This window comes from Denticeps clupeoides, chromosome 6 (assembly GCF_900700375.1).
Source record: "Denticeps clupeoides chromosome 6, fDenClu1.1, whole genome shotgun sequence".
Lineage (NCBI taxonomy): Eukaryota > Metazoa > Chordata > Actinopteri > Clupeiformes > Denticipitidae > Denticeps > Denticeps clupeoides.
Window position 1 is genome coordinate 11773350 of NC_041712.1, and position 18061 is coordinate 11791410.

The 18061-nt window shown below is 43.6% G+C and overlaps 3 protein-coding genes across 3 annotated transcripts; 2 read left to right on the forward strand and 1 right to left on the reverse strand.

Annotated features, from left to right (window-relative positions):
• Positions 1 to 677: 677 nt before the first annotated feature.
• On the reverse strand, positions 678 to 6933 carry LOC114793145 (myelin protein zero-like protein 2). Its single transcript, XM_028984863.1, has 4 exons — positions 6718 to 6933; positions 2470 to 2639; positions 2051 to 2261; positions 678 to 1900 (listed from the first exon to the last, which is right to left on the reverse strand). The coding sequence occupies exons 1-4, from the start codon at positions 6761 to 6763 to the stop codon at positions 1788 to 1790; spliced, it is 540 nt and encodes a 179-aa protein (XP_028840696.1). The 5' UTR covers positions 6764 to 6933; the 3' UTR covers positions 678 to 1787.
• Positions 6934 to 10089: 3156 nt separating this feature from the next.
• On the forward strand, positions 10090 to 13464 carry pafah1b2 (platelet-activating factor acetylhydrolase 1b, catalytic subunit 2). The gene is made up of 6 exons (XM_028984671.1): positions 10090 to 10296; positions 10764 to 10842; positions 10988 to 11077; positions 11246 to 11362; positions 11789 to 11911; positions 12104 to 13464. Exons 2-6 carry the CDS (start codon positions 10765 to 10767, stop codon positions 12380 to 12382), a joined length of 687 nt encoding a protein of 228 aa, XP_028840504.1. The 5' UTR covers positions 10090 to 10296; position 10764; the 3' UTR covers positions 12383 to 13464.
• A 144-nt stretch (positions 13465 to 13608) lies between these two features.
• On the forward strand, positions 13609 to 17849 carry LOC114793055 (apolipoprotein A-I-like). Its single transcript, XM_028984669.1, has 4 exons — positions 13609 to 15926; positions 16213 to 16264; positions 16351 to 16495; positions 16591 to 17849. The coding sequence occupies exons 2-4, from the start codon at positions 16222 to 16224 to the stop codon at positions 17189 to 17191; spliced, it is 789 nt and encodes a 262-aa protein (XP_028840502.1). The 5' UTR covers positions 13609 to 15926; positions 16213 to 16221; the 3' UTR covers positions 17192 to 17849.
• The last annotated feature ends 212 nt before the right edge of the window (positions 17850 to 18061 follow it).

Here is an 18061-nt window from a genome sequence, read left to right on the forward strand (position 1 = left end):
GGACGATTGTGAAGTCGATATTAAAATATAATCAATCTCGTTTGCCATCGAAATGAATTATTCCTTCTCAGAATATACACTACCATGCAAAGGTTTAGAAATGCACATGTGCGGAAAACAACACGAAATGGGTTAAAATTGTGAAAAAAACTTGAAAACCAACATGATACTAGTGTGAATTTGGCCAATTTTATTGCTTCTTTAATCAGTGCAACTGTTTACAGCTTTACTAAGATTATTGAAAGGGGTTTTCCGATTGTTTTTCAATTATCAATGAAGCTCAGAGCATTGATGTTGGGTCTGCTTTAATTAATGAGGTGGATATGAGCTGCAGTTCAAACCTGCAGACCTACTGGCCCCACCCTAATACGACTGACTGCGAATCCAGGTTCAGTATTGCTGGTCAGACAAAAAAAGCATCATGGAACTTCAGACCTTGAGCTCCCCTTCCCTCCAGCTGTTAAAAGGTGTTACAGGTGACCACCAGGTGGCGATAGAGGAAATAGTTACAGAAAAGAAAACATGGCATGAGACCGGTTGCAGAAATCACAGTGCTGCACCCAGCCAAAGCCCCCCGGCAGAAGGAATACAGGATGGCTTCCCCATGCACAATAACACCTCTCGCACGCCTCGACATGCATGAGACAGACACACACAGGCAACCAGAACCAAACATCTTTTCACCAATTTTTTAATTTTTTGGGGGGGATTTATTTATTTAAAATGAGCACTATATTTCTTAACAATTCTCAGCACATAATACAGAGTAGAACTACATAAAAAATTCCCAGCATTGCTGTAGTTAAAATTCAAGAAAAGACTAGTCTACAAATCACAGCATGGGTGCAGTCAAATGCAGTCGGTTTTAACATAAGACTGACACAAACATACACACACACACACACACACAGCGCAGCATCAACACATTCCCACATAAAGAATGTACAAATATATACAAATATGTATTCTTATATCAAAACTGATTTCTGTTATACAGAACCCATTTAATGCATTCAGTCATTGTTTTATTAAAGTCTCATGAGCCAGTTTAAAAAATTATTTAAGAGGGTACAGATTACTGAAATGAAATAAAAATGTCCACATAGAACACCAGGCGACTCAAATGGAGTGGGGTGGTATGGACATGGGACAGGCAGCACTGAACAGGTGAACACAGCCTGAGTATGGAGTGCTATAAATGTTATACTTAAAGGTCTTAGCGTGACTGGATAGAAAGGAAAGAACAGAAAAGATTTCTGGATTTCAAGAGAAGAACATAATGTGAAGATCTGGTTGTGTTCATGGCCACAAGATCTCAAAGTTCCAGTGTAGTATGATGGCACACAAGTACACCCAACCACTTTATCTACAAAGGTTTTTGATGGTGTGCTGCCAAGACAGTATTTGACATATCTGAGGGAAAATAAAGATACATGCCATGGCAAAGTGGCCTTGTCAGTGAAGGTCACAAAAGAAGATTTGCTTTGCTCTGAGCTTTAACCTCACGTCTATGAGGGAGGGGCAAAAATGAGATTGACCATACAAATTGTAATTATTATTGTAATAAAGATAGACAGCCAGTGCATTGATAACTGTTATAGTTAAAATATTAAAAAGTTATGTAAAAATCTAAATAGTTAAAACACACACATGCATTCATATATGAATATTTAAAATTACTTCTAAAAAAAATAATTCTGTAAACTGTGCTTGGGTGCAGCACATGTTTATGTCGTCTGGTTTTAGATTTGATGCATCTCCTCAGTCACACAGGAGAAGTAATGAATTCAGTTCCTTCTCTTGCACATCGATACAACCATGTAGATCGCCATTGCAATGTTAAAAAGGCCAAGGGCTCCACCCACAACAGCTCCCAGCATCTCGAGTCCAGACAAGCTTACTGAGAGATAGATGTAAATGGGTTGGAACAGAAAACCAAATGTTCAGCAGTATTTCATATTTTAAAAAATATAAAAACATCACAATCTTGACAAGGTGTCATCTTGAAAAAAAAAGCAGATAAAAGTTTTGACCCCAGTGCAGTTCTCACCTGTCTGAACCACCTTGAGGCTGATTTCTCCAGCGAAGCCCTGGAAGTCCGGGGGGTTGCGTACCTGACAGATGTAAGTACCGTTGAAGCTGAAATGTACATCATTCAGCGTGATGGAGGCGTCATTTCCGCGAATGTCCCCAGACCACACAGCATGGCCCTTAAAACGGCCTATGGTGGGGGGGAACGGACCGTCCTGATAGTGAAACACCTAAGGAAACAAAAGCTCACATGCAAAATGCCAGTATTGGGCAAAACATGTCTTCTGTGTGTCTATCATACTTGTACATTATCCATGTTATTTTTCATTTCTCCATAAGAAATAATTAATTCCAAATTCTGAACATACACTTAAAAAAAAAATTACCAACTGTACAGCAATCCAAACCCTCGATCCCGTAACTGGTCAAAACACACACCGACTCATCCGGGCCTGGCTGCAGCGGCTTGAAGCTCCAAGACACATTGACAGAGCCCTCAGACACGGGGTGGGTGGACTTAAAGGTGCATTTCAGGCGGACACTTGTGCCATTAACAGCCTCCAGCTCCTTGGGTGTGACAATCTCTATGGCGCCGACCTGTAGCAGCGCTGCAGACCACAAAGATGTTACACACAAGTTAGCATAAGGCCCGAAGGGATGTACACTAGTGTTTACATATGTCGACATTTAAAAATGGTGATCGAGAATCCTGTCCAGACATTTAGAACATTGTAATGACTGGTAGCAGGAAATGGTTGTTAATGAATATCTGCATACATGTAGGCCCCTTATCAGCAACAAGTATTAATGCAAGTCTATCACTTTAAAAGCTTCAATTTTCTTAGTATAGCTTGGTGAATCATGGGCTTCCATTGGAAAAAAGGAAATTAGTTTCCACAGGCATGAAGCACAGGTGAGGAACATTGTAGTGGACAGGGAAGAACGTCTTCAGGTCCTTAATAATACTCCTGCTGTCGCACCTTCACATAATAAAAAGCTTTCTGTTCCGTGGGACACAAATGTCAATAATGGTACCCACTTAATCTGAAATTACATCTGCTCACATGAAGATACACCCCCCTAAAGGCTATATCTAGGGCTGCATGATTTGGGGAAAAAGACATATTGCAATTATTGAGATCAATATTACGATATGCGATTGTGATATGATAAAGGACACTTGCTTGTATATCAATGAAAAGTCGCATACAAAATACTAATAGTGAAATGTTTAATTTCAAAGTGAAACATACAAACTTGTCACGGGTGGGCTGGACATGGCATGAAGGAGGACGCATTCGCACGATCACAGGACAGGGGTTTAATATAAAATACACGAGACAAGGGAACATGAACACGCACAATGACCCGACGGCGAACAGACACGAACAGGATAGTTTTATACAATTATATAAATATACACCAGGTGAACACGATCAGGGAACATTACACAGGACAAACATGAAACTCCAGTCCGGACTCCGGATCCGGAGTAACCCCTGCCGGTCCGGATCATGACATTACTCCCCCCTCAAAGGCACAACCATCTGGGAGTGCCCACAAAACGGTCCATGAAAGGGGGGAGAAGTCCATAAGGACGAGTGGCGGCTGTCCTGCACCGGCGGCGTCAGGCCCGGGCCAAAGCACGGCTCGTCCATGGGGGACCGGCGTCCTGTCCGCCGTCCGCAGGCACCGTCACTCCAGTCAGTCTCCGGCACGCCCCGCTGGGAAGTTCGCCGCCTCCCTCGTCTCGGTTAACGCCGGGAGCATCTGAACTGCGCGACCGGTCTCCTCGACCCCACGGTAGCTTTCGTAGGCCATCGAGGTCCGGTCGCACGGATTCGTCGGTACTCCCCCGCCTCCGGAATCGCCAGGGGGAACATGGACCGCGTGACAGGTCCTCTCGACCCCACGGTAGCTTTCGTAGGCCGCCGAGAGTCTGTCACGCTTGGGGACGTGATTAAAAACATGACATGGATCATGCCGGGGAACTGCCGATTACCGGAGGTGCGTCACTGGAATCCGGACGAGATGGCGGCGTCGGGGGACGTCCACACATGGAACCTTGAACGTGGATCTGTGGGGCAGACGTCCTCCCGACCATCCACGGCTCCCTGGATCTCAGCGGGGCGTAGATCGGCTGCGTCCACATGGTCAGGTCATTCTGTCACGGATGGGCTGGACATGGCATGAAGGAGGACGCATTCGCACGATTTCACAGGACAAGGGTTTAATACAGACTACACGAGACAAGGGAACATCAACACGCAAATGACCCGACGGCGAACAGACATGAACAGGATAGTTTTATACAATTACATAAATATACACCAGGTGAACACGATCAGGGAACATTGCACAAGACGAACATGAAACTCCGGTCCGGACTCCGGATCCGGAGTAACCCCTGCCGGTCCGGATCATGACAAAACTACTTATAACAACTTGAAATGCCCAGTGCTTTCAAAATACAATATTCTACAAAATTAAATAATCACAAAAAACTCTTTACATTACTGTCAAACGACAAACCCTGGTAAGGCTAAACAACTGTTTTGATTATAATTGGCAATTATAAAATCCCGTGTTCTTACGTTTAACCAAAACGTTGTTTGGAGGCTGACTTGAACACAGGGATGCATAGCTTGGCTAGCTTAGCTAAGGTTAATATTTGTAAACTGAGGTGAATTTCTTTAGGAAACCTTCAAAGTTTGAGAAAAGTTAACTAAACAGCTAAGAACAGTCTAAATAGTTAATGCCTACGTTTAGCCAAAACGTTGTTTGGAGGCTGACTTGAACACAGGAATGCATAGCTTCTCTTTCTTAGCCTAGCTTAGCTAAGGTTAAGACTTAGAAAAAGGGATTTTAGAATGGCCAAATATATTCAAAACAATTGTCCAGCCTTACCTATGAAATGTAATCGCCGGGATCTGGTTTGAAGCGTACAGCGGTTTGTACAGCCCCAAGCAGCACAATATACATGTATATTGTATATTCTCTCCATATACATGTATATGCTTCACTCCACAGCAGAGCCTATCGCAATATGGTGGCGACGTTGATGTACGATGCAGCTCGTAATGCAGCGTCTACCCAGTCACGAATCTGAGTTCTCCATTGAACCGAATCGAAAGTCATGTGACCAAACACGTCACATTCGACTGAAGTGAGACTTCAGTCAGCTCGCAAACTTTGAGAGAATGAGTGATATGTTGCCGATTCAATCCATGTACTAATCATTTAAATCGCAGCTTTTTGCGTTCATGTAATCTCACAGACTGACATTGGGATTACGATTGCGATTAGATTAATCATGCAGCACTAACTTCCAGGTAAATCAGACAAACTTTTATCTTATTTAGGTTTAGACAAGAAAGCATCAGTTGTTCACGTAATGCATGTTTATATGAATTTGAATTTATCCTGATTTTAAAACAGAAATCGGAACTTGAGTTCACATCCATACAAGCTGACATAATGACTGTATCTCCTGCCTCATTAATATGGGAAGAAATTAAATGCATCTCTTACAATATGATCTCTACCTTGCTAAAGCTGGACCCATCATCAGGAAAACACTTTTTTCCTCTTCCTCTACAAGCAAAAAGAAAAAAAAAAGTGAGCCAAGCTCACCACCAAACATGGGGCAGCGGTGGCCTAGCGGGTATGGAAGCAAACCCGTAATCGGAAGGTTGCCAGTGGGGAAGTTGCCACTGAGCAAAGCACCGTCCCCACACACCATCATGGCTGCCCACTGCTCACTAAGGGTGATGTTAAAAGCAAAGGACACATTTCGTTGTGTCACCGTGTGCTGTGCTGCATTGTTTCACAATGACAATCACTTCACTTTCAAACAGTTACTGGACCAGTCTAAAAAATAATAATAAAAACCCACAATCCCCCACAAAACTTAAATTAAATTAGATTTTTTAATGCAGAGGCTAATATTTAGTATCCAAACATCTCAGGTCCATGGTTTTACTACATACATCAAATAAAAGCATTTAACTGAGAGAACAGACATTCAGCAATTAATGACTCATTCATATAGAATAAAAAATGAACCTTTCACTACTATAGGCCCCATTTAACTATATTTTAGTCACCATCCCAGTATGGAAAAGTGAAGTGAAAGTATGCTGGTGGGTAACACACTCGCCTGTGAACCACAAGACCACAATGTCCCTGAGCAAGACCCTTAACTGACTGTCCCTGTCACTACTCACTGTAATGCTCTCATTAAGGGTGTCTGATCTAAGGTGTCCGACCAGGAAACACTGGTGCAATACCAACACACACAAACACACTCCTGACATTCCAAACAGGCCCCAACACTCCCAGGAATGAGTATCGGGCCACTGAGCAAAGCACCGTCCCCACACACTGCTCCCCGGGCGCCTGTCGTGGCTGCCCACTGCTCACTCAGGGTGATGGCTTAAATGCAGAGGACAAATTTCACTGTGTGCACCGTGTGCTGTGCTGCTGTGTATCACTCTCTCATACTACATTACCGACGCAGCCACAACACGACGCTCAGAATAACCGTGTGTGGGATCGTCTGGATCTTGTTGACGGGATGTATTGTTGTAATTATTATTATTGTTATTCCTGCTACTACTGTCCGCGTTAGTATAAACAGTAGTAGTGTCGCAGGTCGCAGGTAGTGTCGCCGTCGCTGGAACTCACCTGACCACAGCGCGGGCAGCATGGCGAGCAGGTAGCGCAGCTCCATTTCCCACTCGCGAAAACCCCCACGGACGCGACTCGGCCTCGGTTAACCTGGTGCCGCCTGCCAAGCGGGTCGCGACGTTCCACTTTCTGCCGTCCGGCGACTCCCGAGACGAAAAAGACAAAAAGGGACGCAGATGAGGGGACGCAGTCGTAGGCGGAGGAACGACCGGCCCCCCCTTGCATGTCGGGACTCGAATTCAAATCATGGCTGAAAGACACAACTACAGCAAAAGAGCACGAGTGTTCCAAATTGTACGAATTAAATGTGACATTATGAGGACGAAACATGTCCATCCAAAATCCATCCATTAAAGTGAATAATAAATACAATTTTAGTCACACTGACGTGAGGCAATAAGGGGGTCATTAACTGTACAGATGCGAAATAGTCTGATCACGTGGCAAATACTGTTAACACCAGGGCCTCATAAAGTCAAAGTGAAGTGATTGTCGTTGTGATACACAGCAGAGCAGCACACAGTGCAGACAGTGAAATGTGTCCTCTGATTATAACCCTTCACCCTTGGTGAGCAGTGGGCAGCCATGACCGGCGCCCGGGGAGCAGTGTGTGGGGACGGTGCTTTGCTCAGTGTCACGTCAGTGGCCCCTTGGCGGATCGGGATTCAAACCGGCAACCTTCTTATTATGGGCCACCACTATCCTATATACATGATTTAAACTTTACATTTCCTGCAAAAGACTACAAGGTTAAAGGTCGTGACGAGGACTATGCACTGCCATAAATGGGTAATTTTCTTGTTCAGTGACAATTCTGAAATCGATATTAAAATATGATCAATCTCGTTTGCCATCTAAATGAATTATTCCTTCTCAGAATATACACTACAGAGCAAAAGTTAAGAGTCATTTAGAAATGTACATGTGGGGGAAAAACACGAAATTGTAAAATTTAAATTGTAAAATAAGTTTGAAAACCAACATGAAGCATTAGATACTGTAAATTAATTTGTGTGAATTTGGCCATTTTTATTGCTTCTTTAATCAGTGCAACTGTTTACAGCTTTACTAAGATAATTGAAAAAGGGTTTTCCGATTATTTTTCAATTATCAATGAAGCTCACAGCATTCCATTGAAACTCAAGACTTATTGCTGTTGATGATGTTCTTCTCTACACATATGCATACAGTGGGACAAAAAGGTATTTTGCACTTTGTCCCACTTAAAAAGATGAGAGGTCAGTAATTTTCATCATAGAAAAACGCCAACTGTGAGAGGCAGAAAGGCCAGGAAATCCCATTGTATGATTTTTAAAGAACTTATTAAAAGTGAAGTGATTGTCATTGTGAAGCATAACAAGCACAGCACACGGTGACACAACGAAATGGGTCCTCTGATTTTTACCCATCACCTTGGTGAGCAGTGGGCTGCCATGACAGGCGACTGGGGAGAAGTGTGTGGGGACGGTCCTTTGCTCAGTGTTACCTTGCCAGCTTGGGATTCAAACCAGCAGGTGCTAAATAAGTATTCAGCATCTACAAACAAGCTCTTCTCTACTTCACGCATTACCTGTAATAATGGCACCTGTTTAAACTCGTTATCTGTATGAAAGACTTCTGTCCACACCTTCAAACAGTCAGAATCCAACCTCCTCCATGGCCAAGACCAGACAGCTGTCTAAAGACACCAGGGACAGGATTGTACACCTGCACAAGACTGGGACGAGCCAATCAACAACAAGCAAGCAGCTTGGTGAGAAGAGATCAACTGTTGGAGGAATTATTAGAAAATAAAATCACTGACAATCTCCCTCAAACTGGGATCTCCCCTCGTGAGAGGAAACAGCCCAGAACTCCCAGAGGGAGCTGGGACCACAGTAACAAAGGTCAGTATTAGTAATTCCCCATATCATCTTGGATTAAAATCCTGCAGCACTCAAAACATCCCCGTGCTTATGTGCCCAGGCCCGTCTAAAGTTTGCCAGAGACCATCTGGATGATCCAGATGAGGGTTGGGAGAATGTCATGTGAGACCAAAATAGAACTTCTGTTTGGAGGAGGAAGAATGCTAAGTTGCATCCCAAGAACACCAAACCCACTGTGAAGCATGGGGGTGGAAATATTATGCTTTGGGGCTGCTTTTCTGCAAAGGGGACTGGACGACTGATCCATATTAAGGAAAGGATTAACAGTGACCATGGATCGTGAGATTTTGGGCTAAAACCTCCTTCCATCAGTGAGAGCATTGATGATGAAACATGTCCAACTGGGCAATGAAGGAGTGGCTATGTAAAAAGCATTACAAGGTTCTGGAGTGAGGTCTCCAGACCTCAGTCCAATTAAAAATATCTGCCCGGTGACAGCCGCAAAACATCACAGCTATTGAGAAGATTTGCATGGAAGAATGGGCTGAAATACCAGTTACAGTCTGTGCAATCAAGAGTTTTGAGGTGAACCTTTGCTATTGACCAAATGCTTATTTTCTTCACCATTTCACAGAAAATGATTTAAAAACCAATGTGATTTCTTGGATTGTTTTATATTTTGTCTCTCACATTTGAAGTATGATAATAATTACAGACCTCTCCTGTCTTTTTAATTGGGACAACTTTGCCCATTCTATAATCAACAGAGATGTCCAGATAACAGAGTCATTTAAAACATGAACCATGTTTGGGCTGCAGTTTTGACCCATTTGATGGATCGAAAAATTGTTTCAAAAACAGGAACATTTGTAAATTACCCTAAACTGTTGAATGGTGGTGTCATTGTGTCATTTACTGTATATAGAGTAAAAGGTATCCAGGCAATCAGAAATGATAGTTCTGCCTCACCCCATATCAACAATGACACAATATTGTAAAATAAATATCATTTTGGAACTTTTGTGATGCATCATGGACAATCTGAAATAATGAGGGCCATCAGCACGAACACAATAATTATCGGTTTCTGATAACATTTACATTTACCGCATTTATCAGACGCCCTTAACCAGAGCGACTTACAATCAGTAGCTACAGGGACAGTCCCCCCCTGGAGCAACTTAGGGTTAAGTGTCTTGCTCAGGGACACAATGGTAGTAAGCGGGATTTGAACCTGGGTCTTCTGGTTCATAGGCGAGTGTGTTACCCACTAGGCTACTACCACATTGATGAATATCAATATTGACCATACATTACCATACATTTTGCATTCCTTTGCATAAAAAGGACTATTCGCGAATCAAACATTCGCTTGGCTCTTGAAATGACTGAAACATATCGTACTCCGAAAGAAACGTTGCTGTTGAGACGCGGTACTGACGCACGGGGGCGCCCTGCGCAGCACGACAGATGTGTGACGTAACCGGGACGGGGGGGGGCGGAAGTGGCTGGTCTGGGGGGGCGGCAGCCCTGGAATAAAGCGGGACGCGGCGGTGGACCCAGACAATCGCGTCGCTTTCGCCAGGAGACAAGGCGCCGCACCCCGCCGACGGGCCGCGCCGCTTCGCCGCGACCGGGCGGCCGATCCGGGGTTTCACGGAGGGAGAGGAAGACCCGCGCAGCACCGCGACGCCACATCCCTCTGCGCCTAGTAAGTAGGCTACCAGAAGAGGGGCAGAAAAAAAATTGGTCTCCGCTGTGGCACCATTCGCACCCCGTTATAAACGGAGGTGTAGCGGCGCGATGGGGTGAAATGAAGAAGGTGCGCAGCATCCGGGCTGCGCCAGCGCCCTGCATCGCCGCGGCCTCAGCGGGAGCCTTTGTGTGGGAGGGTGTGTGTGGGTGTGGGAGGGTGTGAGTGAGAGGAGAGATCACAATGCCCGTGAGCCGCCCTGCACTTTCTCTTCACCTTCTAATCCGATTCGTCCGGCCGCGTAAGGCGATTAGTCGAGACAGCAAAAGTCCAAACGAAAACACGCAGACCTCGACCAGCGAGGATGTGATGCAATTATGTTATAATCCATTAAGATTAAGAGTAATTGCAGACCTTGCGCCATTCACGTTGCCTGTAGAGACCAGTCACTTTCCGAATACACTGTAATGTGTGTGTGTGTGTAGGATGAGTGGTGAGGAAAACCCAGCTGCCATTCCTGCGCCTGTCCAGGATGTCCAGGGAGACGGGCGTTGGATGTCCCAGGTGCATTTATGTTACTATTGATCGTTGTTGATCATTCTCACACACATTTTATGCAATTTATTGCTGTGTCTGTTGTATCGATGTGTTTGTTTAAATTTCTAATGTGTGCTAGTTGCTGATTTGTCTGTAAATGGGTGTGTTCCAGCATGCACGATTTGTGCAGGAGTGCAAGGATGCTGAGCCTGATGTGCTTTTTATTGGAGATTCCATGATTCAGCTCATGCAGCAGCATGAGGTAGGTGTTTGATGGTCATAAAAGAAACAGACATGCTCTTTTATTGCAACAAATCCCAAACAGTCCCAGACCCGTCAAGTAATATATTCCGTGTGTTTTATTGCATTGCAATGCATACTGCATTTGGTTTAGTGGAGCATGAATCATGCCATTTGCTGGTTGTTGCAGGTGTGGCGTGAGCTCTTCTCTCCTCTCCATGCTTTGAACTTTGGAATTGGGGGAGACACGACCTGCAACGTTCTGTGGAGGCTTCAGAACGGAGAGTTGGAGAATATCAGACCTCGGGTAAGTGAGAGCGATTAAGCTGTTAGAAATTAATTTAACAAAGTACATGAATAGTAAGGTGGGGGACCTAGCGGGTAAGGAAGCGGACTCGTAACCGCAAGTTTGCAGGTTTGAATCCCGACCTGCCAAGGTACCGCCACTGAGCAAAGCACCGTCCCCACACTCTGCTCCCCGGGCGCCTGTCATGGCTGCCCACTGCTCAGAAAAGGGTGATGTGTTAAATGCAGTGGACACATTTTATTTTGTGCACCATGTGCTGTGCTGTGTATCGCAATGACAAAAACATTTTCAGTTGGTGGCTGGATCAAGGAATTAATACTTAAAGCTTGTATCTGCATAGAAATCGCATTTCTCCAAACTACTTCAGAAGCAGTATACTATGAACAATAGTTGTCTTTATAGAAAAGGACTCTCTCTCTCTCTCAGGTGGTGGTGGTCTGGGTAGGAACGAATAACCATGTGCACACAGCCGAGCAGGTTGCTGGAGGAATTGTGGCCATTGCCGAGGTTCTGCATAATCGTCTTCCTAAGTCCAAAATAATCATCCTGGTGAGTATCTGCGAACTACAGTGACAATGGCTTCCATTTGGTAGAAATCTATCCAAACTTTGATTGTCAGTAGAGGTCCGTGCCAGGTACCATTTGGTATATTTGCTACTCAATATGAAATCAGCCAAATGTTGTGGTGGATCCTTTTTTTTTTTTTTTTTTAAACCAGTGTATGAACTCTGCACCATTCAGGGTCTGTTGCCAAGGGGTGAGCGGCCCAACCCTCTGAGGGAGAAGAACGCTGCTGTGAACGGTTTCCTGCGTTCCTGGCTTCCCCGGGTCTGCCCCGTTCAGTTCCTGGATGTGGGGAGCAGCTTCGTCCACTCTGATGGCACCGTATCCCCAAGGGACATGTTTGACTACCTCCATCTGACTGCCGGTGGCTACAACACCATTGCCGCGCCCCTGAATGAGCTGCTGCTGCAGCTGCTGGAGGAGACGCCCCAGGAGAGGCGGGCGTCCCTGGTCTGAGGGCTGTGGTGCAGCTCAGGGCCGTGTCTCCAGTAATAACAAGGAAGTGGTGGGGTGTAACCGGAGATAGGGAGATGTGTAGGCATGTATGTAGAGAAATACCATTAGTGGATAATAAATGTTCAAAGAAAGGGGAAAAATGCAACCTTTTTGTTCAAAATTGAGGGAGAGAGCGCGGCACGTACTATATGTTCACTCCACACAGTTCAGCACAGCAGCGGCACAAAGCACTGAACAACCTTCAGACGTCCCAGTATGAGTTTGTAATAAAATATTACAAGTCCTCTACTGACGATAGCGTAGCATAGCATGGCACAGCATAGTCATGATTAGCACAGAGGCACGTTTTTACGGAAGGATCAGCACCCGACCGTAGCATCTCCTCTGCCAGAGCCTCTCTGTGCCTTCGCCCAGTCGAATCAGCACTCAAGATCACTCCTTGAAGGACCACAGCACGAACACGCCTTGACTGTCCCTCTTCCTTGCTCCCCTCACTGATCTAGCTAACGCTAATGGTAAATTGCGACTATCTCTGTCTGATGTAGTCTGCTTCCTGTCTCTCCGCTGTCAGGCCAACGCTCTTGTTTGTCTTGTGCAGTTGAGGTTTTTGTTCATCTCCTTTCCCTGTAGGACCAAGGCGATGCTACTCGCGACATTTTTTAATGCTGGACATCAAACATCGGTGGCCACAGAATGTGTTTGTGGCCTTTAGCGCCAATCGGATCAATCTTTTATTGAGCATCACATTGAGAGCTATGGTGTTTTATGCTCTAAATGTGCTCTTTTTTTTTTTTTTTTTTTTTTTCTTTTTCCCCTCCTTCTTCTTCTCCCACTCGTCTCTGCATTACCCTGTGTGTGCATGCGTGTGTGTGTGTAAATAAGGTGTAAATACAGGATACGCTTGTATAAGATTGGGTGTGTAGCCGTGCAGTGTTCAGTAAGGTTGTCCGTAAGTGGGCGAAGCGTCCATGGGAATTGTCTTCTAGACATTCCACAAAAAGACCTGTGACTGTCAGTTCCACTGATATGTAAAAGAAAAAACTCACATATTCGTTACAAATAAACACTCGTTGAAGCCTTCATTAAGCAGCATTTGTGGCCTTACTGCTGAGTAATGCTAATGATTCTTTTGAAAAATTGTGACCTTTGTGACAATGAGTCAGACTGTTGTTGTCTCCAGTAAGGGGACAGCTGGTCTGGCTGTATGCACAGAGACATGGCTAAAGTTTTCCTGATGCAACCATCCTTATTAACCAAGAAACACACGAACACGTGCGTCCCCAGTGGCCGGGTTATAATGTCAGAGAGTAATTTATGTAAATGCCAGAATCATGTCTTTGCCATTCAGCTAAAACCATATTTAAGTCCTTTGAGGAGTCCGGCTCAGTTCAATGCTTATAAAAAGTCTTATGGTCAATCTGTTTCAGTTCTCTCTTTCCATGTAAAAGTCTTCTTTTATAATGAGAAATGACATTCCTTAAACACTACATAATGTAGTGTAGGAATCAGATTTTTAAGGGTGAGTGTTGATAAATCTCACCCTGTAGTAACACGTGCACATATGTAGAGGCCAGCAGAGTGCTGTGAGGTGTAATGACCGGGCTTAGGACCAAGCCATCGTCTTCCTTCAGCTTCTCCCATTGGGTTCACTATAGCGAGCCAATGTAGTCATACAGTCCCTGAATTCTCAAGTCCCCTTTCATTTCTCAGATGAAAAAGGAATCTTGAGACTAGATCAACTCTGTGCAATGGTTATCGGGGGATTAATGGCCTTTTAGAAGATCCTGTTACAAACTCAACAAACAACAGTGCTATGTTTACATTTCTGGCATTTGCCAATTCATTTAATCTGTGAACATGTGAAGAATAATGAGATACATTCAAATCAATCTTAATCTAATTTTAGGTTTAATTTGTCTCCCAAAGGTGGGTGAACTAAATGTCTGTAATCCTACAAGATTCATATAGAAGCAGCTAGGGTTCCTCATCTTTTACCCAAGAATAATTAGTTTATATTACTAAAGAAGAGCCTTGGTTAGGTTTACACAAAACTCCATTTGGCAGACAGGTCTTGCACAAACCTGCCCTGGTATATCATAATCTTCACTTAGATAATCATGTCATGGATTTCATGATGATGACGTTACCTAGGTAACTGTATCAGCGATAATACTGTCTCAGAGAGATATCATAACAAAAAAGACTGAACAACATAAAAAAGCAAATCAAAGAAAGTTTAATTCAGACACTCAGACCACAGTGGCTGTATTGGACCATTTAGGTTTATTTTAGGTTACCATAGTGGTTCAGCTATACATACTGCAAGTCAGAAGACATGATTATTATGTAACATGAGTTATTTGTCACATCTGGATTATTGGACTCCAGTCAAATGTTTCATTGCAGCGCTTATGTACATCTATCATGATAATAATTAAAATTAATAATAATAATATGGATTTTTATGTACATAAAATCTTATGATATTATGTTTTATATGTGAACAATTCATTACTTTTAATGAATTCAAATCAATGGATACCTTAAAATATATTTTTGTTAGAAATGAAGAGAATGTTTTAATTAACTGAAGATCAAAATGATTGCAATTATTGCATTTTAGTTATTATGATCTTCTTCTTTGCCGTGGTGGTTAGATAAATATGGTTTTTGTAGGGTAAAATAAAAAAAAGGAAATTGTATGTCAGTTCAACTCTCCAAGAGGCTACAGTTCAGGAGAACTGCATGTATGCCTATAGAATTTCCAACAAACAGGACGAAGTTTGCAACACGTTGCTGAGAGAGATAACTTGTGAGGCAGGAGGAATAGTGACTGTGACTGTGACATCACTGGTCTTTACTCTTAAGATGATTGCATCTGTCTCTGCCCTGTGTGTCAGCGATTCTAATTAGCTAGTTCATTCACGCAGCTCCGTACTGTCCAGATTTCTCTGTATCAGCACTGATAGACCCCCTCTCTAGAACAGAACAAAATTATCCCAAACCAAACACACAGTGCTAAAGGTTAATGACATGTCAGATAAAAACAGAAAAAAATTTTACTACAGAAAGCATGCATTATATATAATTTAAATATGGAAGAATATACATAATTGATTTTCTGATATGCGACAATCAATTAAATAATTCTATGGCTTGAATACCTTGAAAGCTACATAGTTTTCAGAAAACCTTATTTCGTGAAATTATCTTATAAATTACTGCCAGACATTGTTGTTAAGAAGTCTTTTGAGATTTGTGTAAATTTGTCCTTTAAGGTTTACTATAAGTAAAGTAAATTTGCAGTAAGCATTCAACAGAATTTATCAATGGTGTGCGTGCATGCAGGAGGAAGAAAGTAAGCACTGTCGTGTTACATTTACTGATAATCTCTCTCTGTCAGCTTCTAACCTTTGAACATCACTCTTCAGCATCAGGGGTCTGAGGTCCAGCTCCACACACACACGCACACACCCACTGAGGCGACTATAAAAGGTGAAGGTGTCTTTGTCTCAGCCTCATTCTCCTCGAGCAACACTCACAGGTAAGAGCACCTCTGAGCTACTCGCCTAACAGGAACTGTGTGAGAAGCAGAAATGGAGAAAGGAAAGAGAATTATAAAGATTTTTTTTTATCTTCAGGCTCCAGATTAAAAATAAGGATAGTAGAACAGATGAGACGTAACTAGTAGTCAGAACCAGGAAAATTATAATAAAATTTAGGGTTAGTCTGATTATGTTCTAGCAAAATGCTTCTTCTTTTGTGATTAGCCTGGAATATCATAAAATGCACTGCTTATTTGAAGATGTTCTTTACTTTCTTCCGAGCAGAGATTCACCATGAAATTCGTTGCCCTTGCACTGACCGTTCTCTTGGCCGTTGGTTAGTACCCTGTCATGGTCATATGAATGAAAGTAAAACTCATCAAGATGTTTTTGGCCTAACTGTCCTATTGTGTTTCTCCCAAGGCTCCCAGGCCAGCTTCATGCAGGCTGATGCTGCCTCTCAGCTGGAGCACTATAGGGATGCTGCCATGGTTTACCTGAACCAGGTCAAGGACTCTGCCCAGCAGGCTCTGGACCACCTGGAAGGAACTGACTATGAACACTACAAGTAAGTAGTCTTCTTTGGGTTATGATCAGAATGGTTGTGTACAATTAAACATGCACCTTCTATACAGTTCTACAATCATGGTTCTCCTCGCTCAGGCTAAAGCTGTCTGAGAGCATGGACAAACTCCAGGCCTATGCAGAGACTGCCTCTCACACCCTGTCACCCTATGGAGAGGCCTTCACCAACCAGTTTCAGACCTCCACCCATGCTCTGCGTGAACGTGTCATGGCTGACGTAGAAGATCTGCATGCCAAGCTGGAGCCCCACCGCGCCCAGCTGCAGCAGGCTATCCAGCAGCAAGTGGAAGAGTACCGCAGCAAGCTGGAGCCCATCTTCCAGGAGTACATTGAGAACAAGCGTATGGAGCTGGACAACCTGCGTGCCAAGGTCCAGCCCCTCCTGGAGGAGATGCAGGCCAAAGTGCAGGCCAACGTGGAGGAGACCAAGACCAAGCTGGTGCCCATGGTGGAGGCTGTGCGCGGCAAGCTGACCCACCAGCTGGAGGAACTCAAGACCATGGCTTCCCCCTATGCTGAGGAGTACAAGGAGCACCTGGTGAAGGCAGTGGAGCATGTGAAGGAGCGTGTGGCACCCCATGCTGAGGACCTCCATGCCCGTATCAGCCCCTACGTGGAGGACATGAAGGCCAAGTTGATGAGCTTCTACGAGACCGTTGCCCAGGCCTTGAAACAATGAAGTCGCCAAAAACCGACAATGAGCAACATCACATGTAAACAAGTTAACAGAGACTCTCACACACACTAACATTTTTCAGTGAGTTTAACCTGTCTCAGTACAACAGTGTGTTGTGCTGGTTGGTGCTTGATGTGTAGAAAAATTGTCAACTGGTAGCTCCACCTTCCTGTGATGTGATATTGACAATAAAAACAACGAAAAGAATGTAAAAGAATGTCTAAATCAAATAGACTAGTGGCAAAATATATCAGGGGCTGGCAAATATTACAATTTAAAACACAAGTTTAATGTAGGCATGTCTGAACATTTCAGGATCATCATATTTAATACAAATATATATATATATATATATATATTAGTGGTGGGCATTGATTAATTTTTTTAAATCTAGATTAATCTCACTGTAATCTTGGAATTAATCTATTTTAAAATGGCTCATTTGAATTCTGCGTTTAGGTGGTACTTGAGACTGGAAGAACTCCTACAGTAAACTAATTCCGCTTTGCACAAGGTGCAAACAACCTTAGTCTTGTCAAGGTTTCCAATGGGAAGCTTCTTAAAAATAAAATTTCCCTGAAGCAAACCCGGTGGCTTCATAGCTGCATCCATGTTTCCATGTCACGTTTGATGTGGTAATTTCACAGATTGAAGACTCGTTCTCGCCCCCTACATTGCAATTTGACTAGGTATACATCCGCACTAAAATATCAAGGTGAAAGTCATCATAGCTTGCGTAGTATAGACCCAGCTCCCAACCCAACTTTGTGAATAGATTAACGGCGATATTTCTTTTATCGCCCGATTAGAGTCTCACATTAACGCCAATAACGGCCCACCACTAATATATATATATATAAACCACAAGAAAAG